The sequence below is a fragment of the Epargyreus clarus genome, unplaced genomic scaffold (genome assembly GCF_041222505.1).
Source record: "Epargyreus clarus isolate Ecla_fem2 unplaced genomic scaffold, WU_Ecla_fem_2.2 ptg000006l, whole genome shotgun sequence".
Classification (NCBI taxonomy): Eukaryota; Metazoa; Arthropoda; class Insecta; order Lepidoptera; family Hesperiidae; genus Epargyreus; species Epargyreus clarus.
In genome coordinates, this window is record NW_027332214.1 from 5,774,003 (window position 1) to 5,790,732 (window position 16,730).

Here is a 16,730-nt window from a genome sequence, read left to right on the forward strand (position 1 = left end):
GCAACAACTTCAGAGCGGACTACCAGTTTGGCGCAGACTATACTTATATAAATATTAGCGATGACTTAAGGAGCGACGTCTTTGGAATATCAGTTTTAATATTTAAATTAAATTATTTGAACTGAATTAACGTATGTTATTAATAATTAATGTGTTTAATTATTGCCTACCATAACTATTTGTTGAAAAGTGATTAATATTTAAATAATATTGTTATTTGCCTGTTGTGTTTATTATGTTCTAACTAATGTTCAGATTATAGAGTCAAATAAATAATATTATATTTCATAATATTTCACATGAATACAAAATTAATTAGGCTATATTGAATGGGAGTTATATCATGTTTTTTACCTTTACTATATTCGGTTACGGGGTTATTCACGTTATCTTATATTTAGTTAAACTTTTGTACTACTTAGAACGTTCAGACTCAGCTCATAGCTGTGCATTCATATTTCAAGGAGGTACAACGACACGAAAAACCAGTCGTGAAAAGACACGGCCGCAGGTGGTTGTGTGCGGTGTGTAAACTGTAAACGAGTTGATCGCGAGTTATCTTCCGTTACTTTCGAACACGCTTATGAATTTGAAGTTTAAATTAAGAATCAACCCCAAATGTGTTCAGTAAAAATTGTGAACGAAAATGGTGTTGTTAAAAATGATTCCGATTCTGATCTTGACACTGATCGGTGCAATGACCGCGGTACCGGATGATCTCCTGTGCTGCCCCCCTGGATCGGGCACGTTTTGGACAGATGGAGATGATCATTACTGTTGGGATGAGAAAGTTAATATAAGTTCTCATGTGGCTGTATGTAAGAATGAAAGCGAGTGGTACAACGCTGATGATTTGAACTTCACGATAACCCATGATGGTCAGGTATTTCTAAGACTTCCTGGAGCTAATCTGGAAGTGGACAAAGGAACGTAAGTTCGCCCTTTATTTTAGTTTTCTTATTAATTTATCGATAGTCTACTATCTATGTTATGTACATAAATTATACAGGTGTTTAAAGCATTACCGAAGTGCTTGCACATTGAAATATATTTATACAGAAATAACAAAAGTTTAAATATGCTTGCTTGATAACTTAACCTAAGAAAGAACATAAGTAATAGTAATAGTAATTTTAACTATTATAATATTTTCATTAAAATTCTTTTTTTTAAAGGAAATTGAAAAAGTAAAAATGCATTACTTTCCGTGGTATCCTAGATATGCTATTTAATAGAAAATCAATCAATTATCACCCAATGTATTACCCATTACATCCTCCTAAAATATCAATTAATATTTTCAGATTCTGTTTAGCAAATGAGACGGTAGAAACTGGGAGTTCAAAACAAACCGTTAAATTGATAGTTCTATGCATAGACGAAGTGGAACACGACAATGTGGCCCTCAGCTACTGTATGATAGTTTCTGTTGTATTCCTAAGCATCACCACAATAATATACGCGGCACTACCGGAACTAAGGTACCTTATACATTACGAAATAGTTTTGCGACAACTCCACCTATAACATAAATATTAAATATTTAAATATAAATGAAATAGTTATTTATTAAGTAGTATGAATTTTGGCTTTTGTAAGAAATGGGGTATGCGGGGATTGAACTTCGATTACTAATAAAAACGGATTGAGCCTCAGACAATAATAGTAGTTCATATAATTAGCTATGTATGATGAATGGCTTGTTTTGTATTGTGTTGTACGGACTTGTACGAGATGATATTTTCGCCAAACGAAAAAAATCCCTTTAAATAAATAGAGTCCCAGACAAGCGTTTCTTGTTTTGGAAGTTATTTACGTCTACTAATTAGATATTAACTATCGCTAGCGTAATTGTAACGGAAAACATCTTGAGGAAACCTACATGTCTACCAATCTCCACTTGGACAATTGTGTCATACATAATTAATTTTAAGATAAGTCTTTTGTCTGGCCATTTACGCTTTAGGAAAAATATTAGGACGCTCTTAGATCTCTATGTAGATACTTATTTCTAAATGATGTATTTTTTAATCACTAAAGGAAGTGTTAATTTGTAATAGGCAGACCGAGTATGTAGTTTCAAAAATGCCATAACTGTGAAATAAAAATTTGCCTAGGGTACAAACTTTATTCCGGAAAAGTCCGAAATTCACAATATTAGTCTGTAAGTACTGCAGCATAGTCATTATAATTATTTCACCAATGCGATTATTAACAAAAATATAATTCTGGTTATTAAATGAATGCCCTTTTCTCTATATAGAAAAACGTATTAAGTGCATGAAAATAGTTATAATTTTGATTTTGAAATTACAGAGACCTTCAGGGAAAAAGTATAATAAACTTTTGTGGAAGTCTGGCGATTGGATTATCATTCCTAGCTAGTTTAAAGTTGTTATCGTATTCAAATTTGGATCTTTGTGCAGTTCGAGGTAAAGTATTAATTAATGTTAATTAATATTTGAAGTGTATTAAAAGGGCTATCCTTGTAAACTCGTAGATTGCAATTGATTCAAAAAGTTGTCTAACATTGGGTCATGGGTGCATTCGGTTTTGGATGGATGACCGCCTTAAAGGAAATATAACATTTACTTTGAGGTCGTCTTTCCGTTAGTCATCAGTCCGGAATTCCTGATTGTTATCATGAGCAGGCGCCAAGCCTTGTCGGATGTACGGGCACGATGTTTTCCTTCACCGTTAAAACGAATTTAATGATGAGTGTGCTCTGAATATTTACGCACAATTTTGAGCTCAACTGCAGTATTATTCGCCCAAATAAAGAACACTGCGTTTTATTTGTGAATTACAGTCGATAGTATATACCTACGTATAAATTTATGATTATAATCATCTGTTAGTATGAGCTTTTATATCTATTGCTTTCTTTTTTTACAACGAGTATAACTATTTATTGATTTTTCTGTGTACATATATTTTCGCCAGGATTTCTAGTATATTTCTTTCTACTTGCAAGCTTTTTCTGGACAAACGCGATATCTATACAGATTCTACTAAGTTTGAGGTAAGACCATTTGTTTAATATGTAACTATTTACTGTAAAAAAATGAATTCTGAATATTTTAACGACAATTTCTTGCCTAAAGTAACATCCATTTAAGTAAATAAATAAAATTTTATTCGTTATATTCGTTATATTTGTTCGTTAAATAGGTATTTTGTCTTCATCACACTTAGCATATAGGTATATTAAAACGAGCTTTTGCCCGCGGCTTCGCTCGCGTTACGAAGTAATATTTTCATCCCCTATTTTATCCCCTTGGGGGTACAATTGATCAAAATCCTTTCTTAGCGGATGCCTACTTCATAACATCTACCTGCATGCCAAATTTCAGACCGATCCGTCCAGTCAGTCACCTTTGAGTTATATATATTTAGATAGACATATTTGTGTAAAAAATACATAAATTACAATAAATTACCGGAGTGTAAAAAATACATAAATTACAATAAATTACTGAGTAATATAATGTTATTTTAGGCGGCCAGTAGTCAAAGATTATGGCTGGAAGACATTTTCTTGGTACGCTCTGTACGCATGGGGGTGCCCGGCAGTCCTGACGATGTGCATGGCGATCGTCAACTACCACCCTGGTGACCACTCGAAACCGGGCATAGGGTTGAACCACTGCTGGTTTTTCAGTAAGTTAAATATAAGATATCAAATTCACGGAGTGCGTTACCAAATTCCTGAAACAGTACTATCATAAGTAGTAATTAAATTATTTTATTTCCTCCCGCTGAGGTCCAGTGCATATTGCAATTACGTGCCAAAAAGTAAAATTCGAAATATAGGTACTATATACTTAGTGCACTATTATTTTGTAGGAAGCAAAAATTGTAAGGCTAAAAAAATCAATATCTTTTTCTTCCTTGTTTGTCAAGATGTTTGTAGATTTTATTTTATTTTCTTATTTTGTAGCTATTGAAGATACTAGTGTTATCAATATATATATTTGGAAACATGCAAATGTTCCTCTTGTGAATTTCGACCAATTGGGGGACACTAATAATTATAAATACTTGCCTTTCAGATAAAAAACAACAATGGTACTACATGTACAGCGTGATGACAATACTCATCGTGGCGAATGCTTGCATCTTTATTTACATTTCCATTAACTTATGGAGACATTCCTTTTCGTCCAGTCACATTAAAGCCTTAAGATATAAGTAAGTTATTTTTAAACATCTTTTGCATATTAATTCTACTAATCGCTCCCCAATCAAACTTTAACGTACCCACAAGCGCTCAGGTTCCTGGTTGCAATCAATCCCGGATAGAATTACAGTCCTATCCAAGGAATGCGTTGCTAGTTTACTACCCTTGTGGACTAAGTTGCAATAAGTAAGTGGTCTTGCAAACGTATATCTGCAAACGTACCCTACAAACCAGAATACAGCGGCACTTAACACTACTGTTACTACGTAGAAATAGGTGTGGTGCGTCCGGAATAGAACCTTGTTTGTGGGAGTGTTTTGGCTTAATTTCAAAGCTACATTAAGTCAGTATTTGTAAAAATGTATCGCTGTTAGAAGCCAATTTACATGAGGCATCTTAGTCCTTAGAAGTGGAGACGCATCTGTCATCAGCTTCAGGTAGGATTTCTGATCTATATGGAGTTGTTATAGATGTCCATAGGTGGCAGTGACCGCACACTATCAGCTGGTCCTACCAAGCTCTTTTGCCTCTCTTTTTAAATCAACCTTAATTTCACGCTGCAGTAATTTGGTTTGAATGGATGAGTTGTCAGACACTGCGGTGACTTTCAATTAATCTAGAATGTACCTACACGTTGTCTCTTTGTTGATTGTATCCAATTTGGTTAAATAAGCCGTTTAATTAACTGTCTAGCCGGTTCCATAAAAGACTCGAATTTGATTACCACTTTTATACTGGAAGTAGGGGTAAAAATATTTATTTTTGTAGGTTCGTGATGACACTGCGAATGTCCATTATAATGGGATTGCCGTGGATATTTGAAATGATTACATCTGCCGCAGGACCTGGTATTGTACAGTGAGTAAGATAAATTACAACGTTGATATATATAATCTTGCGAGGCAAACTAAATTGAAAGTAAGAGGTAAAATTGATAACGGTATATTGCCGGCACACCGGTATTACCTCGAAGGTTTTTGAAGTTACGTCAGATATAATCAATCTTAACCAATTTTTGTCTAACAATGTTTGAGACAATTTCTGCAGATTGTGAAATTCATGTCTAAAAATTTTGGATCGATGATGAGTAGGTATTATTAACAAACATATTTTGCCAAATTTCCGACTCTGGTAGGCAAATTTCATCATCATTTCAAATTTCTGGTAGACAAAAAATGATTATGACTGAGGTACAGCTATCGATAAAGGTAAAACTGAATTTCATGTGTCATTGACCAATCAATCAAACGGTAAATTAAAGGGATAAAAGGCGCATGACTCATGTTATTCATTCAGAGAAATGATTACAACCTCATATTGTTCTGAGATTACAACAAGTGAATTATCTGACAGAGAAGTGAAGAGTAAATGATACCTATGTGACGCAAGTTCCGCGTCACACCTTGTTCGCTTGCTTCGTCATCATGTTACACATGATGACGTCGCATCTTTTATCAGGGAGTGAGTAAAATACCATAGTAAATACTATGGAAATACTAACGTCGTCGATGTCGTGTCGCCGTCGATGCCATTAGTGTATCTTTGAAGACACAACTTACGGGTATTTTGCAAAGAAAATTAATTAGGTATCCTAATCAATCATGTTAGGCCTTGTCACCTTGTTTTTTTCATAGTCTTATTTAAAAGATAGTACTTATCTAAATATTTTTTTGTTTCTTCTACTTTAATAATATTTAATAGAAAATCTTCAAATACATTGCCTACCTAATCACTAGTTTTCTTTCAGGTTCATATTAGATACATTTAACACGCTTCAGGGCCCGCTAATATTCCTTGTACTAGTGGTATTTAGGAAGCGTGTCGTGAAGGCAATGCTGAAGCATGGTTGGCTGGACTGCATGGCGGGCCCCGTCGAGAGGTACCTGGCCGTTGGGGACGATGACGAGGAAGGAGTCGTGCAGCATACCATAGACGTAACCATGGATGAGAGGAACGGAATCTGATTTGAATCGACTGCTTTTTGTGTTCGTTTTTGTGAGATGTGAAGTTGACTTATAGTCGGCGAGAAGCGATGCGAGGCGTTAGCATTGCGTAAAGCGATATTTGATGGTTGATTTTGTATCTACGTTAGACAGAGGGCGAGGGCAAGACGTAATACGGAAGCATAGTGCACCATAGATACGTTCGTTCGATTCGTACGTGGATACAAATATTAAAAAAAAAATACTTACATTAAAAAATCCTTTTTGTATAACATAATTATGTCACAACGACGTATGGCAGCTCTAAATAATTAAAGTAATCCTAAGACAGTAAGTGGAAAGGCATTAGTACGCTTCCCCCACGCGATGCGTTCGCTGCATGTTGGCCCTGCGGCCAAAATAAAACAAATAATATTTTTTATGTGATTTAATGTTCGCGATTTTAATGCTTAAATTATGTTTGCATTAATAGTTTGCTCTATAGTATGCCTTTCTGAACTTTGATTAGGTATAAGATCATGCATTTAAAAAGTGCCTATATTTTTGTAAAATTGCCTTAAAGGCACACTAAATTATTATCTATTAATTTACTTATTGTGCAATGTGAATTAATTGCAAATCTTATTTTATATACATAAGTATTGCTTATATGTTGTATACGTTACGTATATATAGGTACTATATTTTTTTATTATACGTAGTAAAGCGCCGCCTTATAGGTAACTTATTTAGTTGGGGTACAAAAACCAACAATGAGGTTAAGCAGCTTCATTTATTGATTGTTTTAAAAAGTGCTGGCACTTGTTCTTTAATTATCCACTAATTTACTAATTATATTAAAGTTTCGAAACACTGTTGTATTTATTTTATTAATTTTGATTAAAACACTAATTTGATAGATATTTTTATGTCGTGTATAATCATAATTAGATATGTACAAGAAAAATAGGTTTATGAGAATCTATCTAGAGAATGTCCTATTAGTTATACACAGCAAAATGTAATTTAAAAATAAGTGTATAGATAATAATTAAGAAAAGTTGTACTATGTCTAATTAAATGTTTTTTACGAACAATAAAATATTTTTCCACCGTTGATTTTATTTGGTCTTACTCCTGTAAATAATTCTAAATAGTACCTACTTGTTCATAATACTTTACAATAATGTACTTACTCTAATGATAATAATGTAATTTACTTTTGTTAATAATTTACATTTTAGTTTCTAAATATGAGTACTATTCATTTTTATGGGATAAGAAAATTGAATGCAAAACATATTTATTTTGTAAAGTAATTTATTGGAATTTAAATTTCTTACATGCTAACATTACACATACTTATTTCTAAACATTTTTTTTAAATTCTAAAACACTGTATTATTTCACATTTTTGGATCTCTTGAAAAGTAATCTATTATTTGCTACTTTCGACATCAATTATAGTGCATCATTAGATTTTAAACCTTTATTACCCGACTGGCAAGGAAGGGTTATATTTTCAATGGGTTGAATAACACTATGTTTTTGTGAGTGAAATATAAATTGTTCAGTTTTAATTCCTCAGAAGTTTACTTTTATGTCTAATTATATTCAATAACAGATGTTATTTTTATGATGTTTACGAGGTATCAGTGGATATAAAGTGGTGAAAATAGGATTGGCAAAATTCCAAGGATCATTTCAGGTCACTGAATGTTTTGCAGGCGAGAATGAATTTTTGGCAATAATAAGGAAATTGAATAAAGAGTATTTGGACAAAATGTTATTAATAGTCATTTTAAAAAGTTGCCTCAACCGTTTTACCATTAGATTTATTATTTATAAGAAAAAACATACAAAATTAAATTTTGATTTCTTTGTCTATGAGGAATTATAATTGAAGGATAACGTATTACTATAAAGGATTATTTTAACCCGTAGAAGACGTTATGACGTTTTATTCTGAATGAATGAAGGAATGAATATGGTTTACACAATGAAATAATTACACTACGTTAAACAATGACAATGTGTTAAGCGTTCGTTAAAACTGGGGCGTGTTTACGAAGCGGGCATCCGCTGCGTACGGTTTGAGAACTGGCGCGGGTGACCGCTGCGTGCAACACGCGGTGTGTAGTACTGGTACTCAATTGATTTGGAGAATAGTATACAAACGTTTTTTTACAAACGCCGCCTTTCGCGAGTGTACTAAGAGGCTGCAACGCGCGCGCTCTTATGCTAATTTTTAATACATATATTCCCGCCAGTTTTAGCGAACGCTCTTATGTTATTTTTTCCATGATGTATCGTAACTCATGCGCTGTTTGTCCACCGCCACCGTCACCGAGCCGATACCGATAATGACGGCGCCGAAGTAGCGTACATTGTCCACCGCACGTCCGTCACACGTGCGCCGTCATCTCGGCCGCCAATATTTCGAGTAGATCGGCGTGACCGCTAGATCGGCACCGATATTGTGACGGGCCGATGTGCCGGCAATATAAAACACATTGGAACTTGTTCATACACTGCTGTCACACGCGTGACAGCTGGAACAAAATAAACCGCCGATGTCGGTCGCGGTGGACAAACTATCGCCGTCACAACATATTAAATCGGCCCGAAATAATCTTGTTCTCGGTATCGGTTCGGTGACGGTGCGGTGGACCAACGACCGTAGGGTATCATTGTAGCGTTGTAAAGGCACGTTCACTCGTTGGGCTCGTCGACCTCGTTGACGATGTCCGTGGGCTGGAAGGGCTCGTCGTCGCTGTCGGCGCCGGGGTGCGCCGGCGCGGGGCCGCGCGGCTCCCGCACGTGTGCCGCGCGTTGCGAGCCCGGGGCGCTCCAAGCCGCTCCCGTCTATATACACACATACATGTTAAGTATTTTACATGAGTTCAGTGTTGCCAGTTTAACGGACTTGCCACATTTACGGGAAAACGTTTCAGTTCTTTTTTTACAATTCGCTAGTTCGTTTTAGTGTGATTTATATACAGTATACGTGTCATGTTGATACAAGTGTTTTATAATTAATGAACAAACAAATTATAGTAATTTAATGCAAACGAAAAAAATGAATGAAATGTATAAACATAGATAAATTATTATAAAATGTTAAAAGTAGTATTAACATCAAAGTATATTTAGACAGATTTAAGTGCATTTTAATGTGTTTATACATTCATTTAGGAAAAAGCACCATCCTGGCAACAGTTGTAGGATTTTTATGTGATCTTGTCAGAAAATCTTGGCAATCATAAACTGGTACGTAAGTATCGTAAGTATAAATATAGAAATTACTAATAGAATACGTTTACATAATCATTAGAGTTCACGTGATTCCGAATAAAAATTAACGCTCTATACAAACTTGTCATCGGTATTTATTTATACCTCATCGCTAATTCGAACGATGATAGATAGATACACCTACAATCACATTCTATTAGTAGGTACAACTCATATATAATGCCGTTTTTATTTTAAACATCACAAATTGTGCTTCTATCAAAACTACATCGCATCATAAAGTTATCAGAAAAAGCTGTATATTTTTTTAGTATAAATAAATGACTAAACTTTACACTCCATGATGCATGCGGACGTAAAGCCGCATATCTCATCTTTAATTTTTTTTTAGGGCAAACAACTAATCACCACAAAATTATGGTAGAGACAGTCAATAACGGATTCAGGATTTTCGTTTAAATGTCCATTTATACAGTATATTTTTGAATTACAAATATATTTAGGCCCTCATGGATCCGCCAGTGCTGTCAACGCACTCAAGCTAGTATTTTTATCGTACTTGTATCATTTCCAATCCTATTACGGCCCCTATCCTATTTCGTATATAAGATTCGTGTAGGCAAATCAAAACAAAACGTGGGAAGACAATGACTGTACCGCTCCATTAGGTAACCGAGTAGTTGAGTACCTATTATCTTAAGTAATCGTTCTTGTTGTTAGCTAGCCTTGTGCCATGCCTAAATTACATATCGATACCTTAATTCGCAAATCAGCCAACTCCACTTTTTGTCAAAATGTTTTTTATTTATTTTGATTTCGTTCAACGCCATTTACTGTCAAAATAAATAAAAAAAACATTTTGACAAAAAGTGGAGTTGGCTGATTTGCGAATTAAGGTATCGATATGTAAATATTTCTTTCTAACACAAGTTAAATTGAGATTATTAATAAAAAAAAAACGGGATGATTTACTGGTAGCAAAATACGACAAATAGTCGATGTATTCGTCATAATGCCTTTTTCTTGTCACGCGTGTCTATATACGCGTGCGCATGCTTCTCGCGATCCGTGTGCGTGTGGAACACAATATGTCATGTAAGGTATCTATGAATTCATATTATGCAAGTGGTACACATGCAGACATAAACATGCGTGATAGGAAAAAAAATCTAAACAGCAATATTTTCACCACGTGCTTATAAATGTTCCTTATTGTGTATCATTTGTATTTATTATATGTACGGCTTTTTACAACGCTGTACATATAGACATATTCAAAATAGACGTAACGAAACGAGGAAAAAAGTGTGTTTACGTACGTACATTTTAAGAAGCGCAGATTGTTTATTGATGTAGCCGAGAATGTGTAAACCTGACTATCACGAAATTTGTGAGAAGTTTTTATTTGCATTAATAATAGTTATAATGATAATTTAAATTCTTATTTATTTAATATTAGTATTTTCTAACATTTTTGTGTACTCCTTAAGTGTCAATTGCATTTAACCGTCCCTTTCATCGGCATATAAAAGTGTGAAAGAGAATATTACCTTATCTCGTTGAATATACAATAGCAGCGTTTCTCACAGCTACTAACTAACCACAACCCACGACTTTTATGAGGTTTCAGTAGCAAACGAGTTTGCAGTCCACCTGATTGTAAGTAACTGCGGTCCATTAACATCTGTGATCAATTTCATGTAGAACAAGTTTTACTTGATCCGATTACATGTGAGTTGTTATTTTTGTGGACTAACGCCCATTATTTATGACCAATATACCCAATACATATTGTGCTTATTGAAGACCGTTGTTTAGCGATTACTTCATCCTAGAAATTGTTAACTTTCGATCGTTGGTAAATTTGTCTTTTTCTAGTATTTGAATAGATTAACAATTAGATGGAAGATAATCCGCTTCATATGTAAATCAGACGATATTGACACTTCACCATCGAAACATTTCGACTCGTTTAGGTAAGGTTAGGTTAGTCGACAGTAGTAGATAATGGGTAGAAACAGTCGTGGCGGTGATTCATCTCCAAAGCGCTGCAACCAACATCCATCGCCCAGCTGGAGACACGCGGTGACGTCACGTACCTGCGCCCTAGCGTCCTGCACGATCTCGACGTAGAAGTCGTACACGTATCGGGCCATGTGCGGCATGTCGCGCACCTCCAGCACCAGCCGCTCCGGCCGCCCGCCCAGCTGGAGACACGCGGTGACGTCACGTACCTGCGCCCTAGCGTCCTGCACGATCTCGACGTAGAAGTCGTACACGTATCGGGCCATGTGCGGCATGTCGCGCACCTCCAGCACCAGCCGCTCCGGCCGCCCGCCCAGCTGGAGACACGCGGTGACGTCACGTACCTGCGCCCTAGCGTCCTGCACGATCTCGACGTAGAAGTCGTACACGTATCGGGCCATGTGCGGCATGTCGCGCACCTCCAGCACCAGCCGCTCCGGCCGCCCGCCCAGCTGGAGACACGCGGTGACGTCACGTACCTGCGCCCTAGCGTCCTGCACGATCTCGACGTAGAAGTCGTACACGTATCGGGCCATGTGCGGCATGTCGCGCACCTCCAGCACCAGCCGCTCCGGCCGCCCGCCCAGCTGGAGACACGCGGTGACGTCACGTACCTGCGCCCTAGCGTCCTGCACGATCTCGACGTAGAAGTCGTACACGTATCGGGCCATGTGCGGCATGTCGCGCACCTCCAGCACCAGCCGCTCCGGCCGCCCGCCCAGCTGGAGACACGCGGTGACGTCACGTACCTGCGCCCTAGCGTCCTGCACGATCTCGACGTAGAAGTCGTACACGTATCGGGCCATGTGCGGCATGTCGCGCACCTCCAGCACCAGCCGCTCCGGCCGCCCGCCCAGCTGGAGACACGCGGTGACGTCACGTACCTGCGCCCTAGCGTCCTGCACGATCTCGACGTAGAAGTCGTACACGTATCGGGCCATGTGCGGCATGTCGCGCACCTCCAGCACCAGCCGCTCCGGCCGCCCGCCCAGCTGGAGACACGCGGTGACGTCACGTACCTGCGCCCTAGCGTCCTGCACGATCTCGACGTAGAAGTCGTACACGTATCGGGCCATGTGCGGCATGTCGCGCACCTCCAGCACCAGCCGCTCCGGCCGCCCGCCCAGCTGGAGACACGCGGTGACGTCACGTACCTGCGCCCTAGCGTCCTGCACGATCTCGACGTAGAAGTCGTACACGTATCGGGCCATGTGCGGCATGTCGCGCACCTCCAGCACCAGCCGCTCCGGCCGCCCGCCCAGCTGGAGACACGCGGTGACGTCACGTACCTGCGCCCTAGCGTCCTGCACGATCTCGACGTAGAAGTCGTACACGTATCGGGCCATGTGCGGCATGTCGCGCACCTCCAGCACCAGCCGCTCCGGCCGCCCGCCCAGCTGGAGACACGCGGTGACGTCACGTACCTGCGCCCTAGCGTCCTGCACGATCTCGACGTAGAAGTCGTACACGTATCGGGCCATGTGCGGCATGTCGCGCACCTCCAGCACCAGCCGCTCCGGCCGCCCGCCCAGCTGGAGACACGCGGTGACGTCACGTACCTGCGCCCTAGCGTCCTGCACGATCTCGACGTAGAAGTCGTACACGTATCGGGCCATGTGCGGCATGTCGCGCACCTCCAGCACCAGCCGCTCCGGCCGCCCGCCCAGCTGGAGACACGCGGTGACGTCACGTACCTGCGCCCTAGCGTCCTGCACGATCTCGACGTAGAAGTCGTACACGTATCGGGCCATGTGCGGCATGTCGCGCACCTCCAGCACCAGCCGCTCCGGCCGCCCGCCCAGCTGGAGACACGCGGTGACGTCACGTACCTGCGCCCTAGCGTCCTGCACGATCTCGACGTAGAAGTCGTACACGTATCGGGCCATGTGCGGCATGTCGCGCACCTCCAGCACCAGCCGCTCCGGCCGCCCGCCCAGCTGGAGACACGCGGTGACGTCACGTACCTGCGCCCTAGCGTCCTGCACGATCTCGACGTAGAAGTCGTACACGTATCGGGCCATGTGCGGCATGTCGCGCACCTCCAGCACCAGCCGCTCCGGCCGCCCGCCCAGCTGGAGACACGCGGTGACGTCACGTACCTGCGCCCTAGCGTCCTGCACGATCTCGACGTAGAAGTCGTACACGTATCGGGCCATGTGCGGCATGTCGCGCACCTCCAGCACCAGCCGCTCCGGCCGCCCGCCCAGCTGGAGACACGCGGTGACGTCACGTACCTGCGCCCTAGCGTCCTGCACGATCTCGACGTAGAAGTCGTACACGTATCGGGCCATGTGCGGCATGTCGCGCACCTCCAGCACCAGCCGCTCCGGCCGCCCGCCCAGCTGGAGACACGCGGTGACGTCACGTACCTGCGCCCTAGCGTCCTGCACGATCTCGACGTAGAAGTCGTACACGTATCGGGCCATGTGCGGCATGTCGCGCACCTCCAGCACCAGCCGCTCCGGCCGCCCGCCCAGCTGGAGACACGCGGTGACGTCACGTACCTGCGCCCTAGCGTCCTGCACGATCTCGACGTAGAAGTCGTACACGTATCGGGCCATGTGCGGCATGTCGCGCACCTCCAGCACCAGCCGCTCCGGCCGCCCGCCCAGCTGGAGACACGCGGTGACGTCACGTACCTGCGCCCTAGCGTCCTGCACGATCTCGACGTAGAAGTCGTACACGTATCGGGCCATGTGCGGCATGTCGCGCACCTCCAGCACCAGCCGCTCCGGCCGCCCGCCCAGCTGGAGACACGCGGTGACGTCACGTACCTGCGCCCTAGCGTCCTGCACGATCTCGACGTAGAAGTCGTACACGTATCGGGCCATGTGCGGCATGTCGCGCACCTCCAGCACCAGCCGCTCCGGCGCGTCGGCGCTGGCCGCGCGCTGCGCCGGGAACCGCTCGCCCGGCACCAGCTGCAGCCGCAGGGGCCGCCCGCCCAGCTGGTGAGGTAAGTTATGCGTCAATATACATGCATATAGACACAAGTGTTGGAAGTAAAGGAGATTCGGTAGATTCGGAGATTTTAAGTGTCTTTGTTCAGAAGTTATCAATACAGAAATCCTTTTTTTCACGAATCTTACCACTCAAACATTAATCTATTCTAGTTCTACAGGTACGATCTTTATATCAATATAATAATTTGTTTACAAAATCACCTAGCGTGCGACTATCACAGCTATTGAATTGAGCGTACGCACGGGGATATGCAAGTACGAAAGAAAGCATATAGCACGAACGAAAGCGTTTTTGCGTAGACGTACGCAATCGTACTAAACCACGCCTACGTTAAAAGGCATGCGCACGTACAGAAACGAGCATTTATATCTAAGCACGCCTACGTCAAAGGAAAGAGAAAAACATTTGTATGAACAGAAGCATGCGTTCGTACAGACGTTTGCGTACGTGCATAAGCACACGCCCACGCTCATACGAGTACACAAATACTGGCAAATTCACGATACTACTCTGCACTTATGTTGAATTATAAATACATAAACAGACACAACACTAAACAAATAAAATCCACGGTTTTTTAATGATAGTCCGATTAATGTTACGATTTATAAATTGGAAGTTTTGTTTACATAAATTTAACATATATTTTTCCACCCAAAATGCTAATTGACTATAAGTATGTTAACTACATAAACAAACCGAAAACATCACGAGGAAACCCAGAGTACAGAGCGCTCTATAAAACTATCTCAAAGACGTATGCAGTCTATCAATCCGCCCTGCCAACGGGGTGCCCAATGGGCTGAATCCTTCTCACTTTGAGAGAAAACACGAGCCCAGCAGACAGTAATAGCTTGATGATAACACAAGTAAATTTATATTGCGTATTCTCGTGGATTTTTTACTTCGGACACGCTATCACAGATTAGCGCGAATAAACATGTAAGACAAACAAACTAAAGGCTGTTATAAATCAATGTGGGTAACAGTAACAGTTTTTAGTATTTTTCAAAGCAGTTTGCCATTTGCACTGAATTCTTTATTAATAATTTTAGTTTTTCTTTTTATTCCTTATTTTTTGTTTTAATTCAATGTTCCGTGTTGCAACTATGCGAATAAAGGTTTTCTTTCATTATAGATCTTTATCTTTTATTTAAGCTATAAGAATCATGTAAATCGAGAAATTAGACACACATTATTCGGAAATAAGAATGTTGCCAAGATAATTACCTGATTGAAAGTGGGTTGCAGTTCAAAGCAGTTGCCGCAGGTCGCGCACGTGCCCCACCGCCATCATGCGCACCAACGACACTAGCGCGATGTTCTGCTGCCCCTGGTTAATGACTCAATGACACATAAACGAGTATAAACAATACCTGATTGAAGGTGGGTTGCAGCTCAAAGCAGTTGCTGAAGAGGCTCGCCCTAGCGAACACGTAGAGTCCGAGGCGGGCTCTCGACGCGGCGACGATCAGCCGCCGCAGGTCGCGCACGTGCCCCACCGCCTTCGTGCGCACCAGCGACACTAGCGCGATGTCGTTCTGTTGCCCTTGGTACTTGTCCACTGTTGTTACCTGTTGTCAAACATTTTTTACCAAACAATTACGAATTATAAGTTTTTATCCGACTTTTTTATAATGTTAAAGCAGCAATAAATATAGTTTAAAAACTAAAAACCACGCTAAAATCGCACAACGAAAATCGTTAAACCTGATTCCTGACGATCCTGATGAGGAGAATGGGATAAACTTATTAAAATCGCGTATTGTCATCGGTTCTTGATAATTGTTCAAAATTTGCAATTAATCGAACAGTTTAACGTAGGTAAAAATCGAGTTTAAAGATCGTTACATACATACATACATACATACAACTCAAGTTAATAAAAGCGTGTTAAAAAGTACCAGTCCATCTGATGGCAAGTGGCTACTGGGCGCGTGACCAATATAAGTACATTTGTCGTTTCGTGGTGTCGTTTCGTTTATTTTCGTGTCTCCAAATATAAGTACGTTTTTACTTGCGACCTAAGATTGTCCACAGATGCGTTGTTACTCTGAAGGACTAAGTTGACACGCCTCTAAGTCTCCATTACCACATTCGTCACAACGGAACACAGCAGCGCTTAACTCTGCCCTTATTATGCAGAAATAGGTTTGGCGTAGAAACTAGTTCTGGAGTTCTGGAAATTTGTTCTGGAGTAGAAACTATAGGTTTCTACCACCCTCAATAGCTAAGTTTCTATATACTATTGCACTATATGGCCATATGAGGAGTCCTTTATTTGGTTTTTATTTCACATATCGCTCATATAGACAAATAAGGCACAACAAATACACGTTTCCGCTTGTCGGTTAGCCACAGCCTTCCTTAAATGGTTTCAAATG

General features: G+C 40.9%; 2 protein-coding genes across 2 annotated transcripts in view; one reads left to right on the top strand and one right to left on the bottom strand.

The window, feature by feature from the left end:
• Positions 1-478: 478 nt before the first annotated feature.
• Positions 479-7,082, top strand: LOC140742802 (G-protein coupled receptor Mth2-like). The gene is made up of 8 exons (XM_073073818.1): positions 479-930; positions 1,305-1,481; positions 2,317-2,432; positions 2,944-3,022; positions 3,500-3,660; positions 4,053-4,191; positions 4,949-5,038; positions 5,928-7,082. The coding sequence occupies exons 1-8, from the start codon at positions 647-649 to the stop codon at positions 6,142-6,144; spliced, it is 1,263 nt and encodes a 420-aa protein (XP_072929919.1). The 5' UTR covers positions 479-646; the 3' UTR covers positions 6,145-7,082.
• A 322-nt stretch (positions 7,083-7,404) lies between these two features.
• Positions 7,405-16,730, bottom strand: part of LOC140742805 (RNA helicase aquarius) — an 86,025-nt gene continuing 76,699 nt past the window's right edge. The window contains exons 25-27 of the mRNA XM_073073822.1: positions 15,723-15,920; positions 14,148-14,330; positions 7,405-8,967 (exon numbers count right to left, since the gene is read on the bottom strand). Coding sequence (XP_072929923.1) covers positions 8,815-8,967; positions 14,148-14,330; positions 15,723-15,920 — 534 coding nt within the window. The 3' untranslated portion in view covers positions 7,405-8,814. The remainder of the gene's footprint in view (positions 8,968-14,147; positions 14,331-15,722; positions 15,921-16,730) is intronic.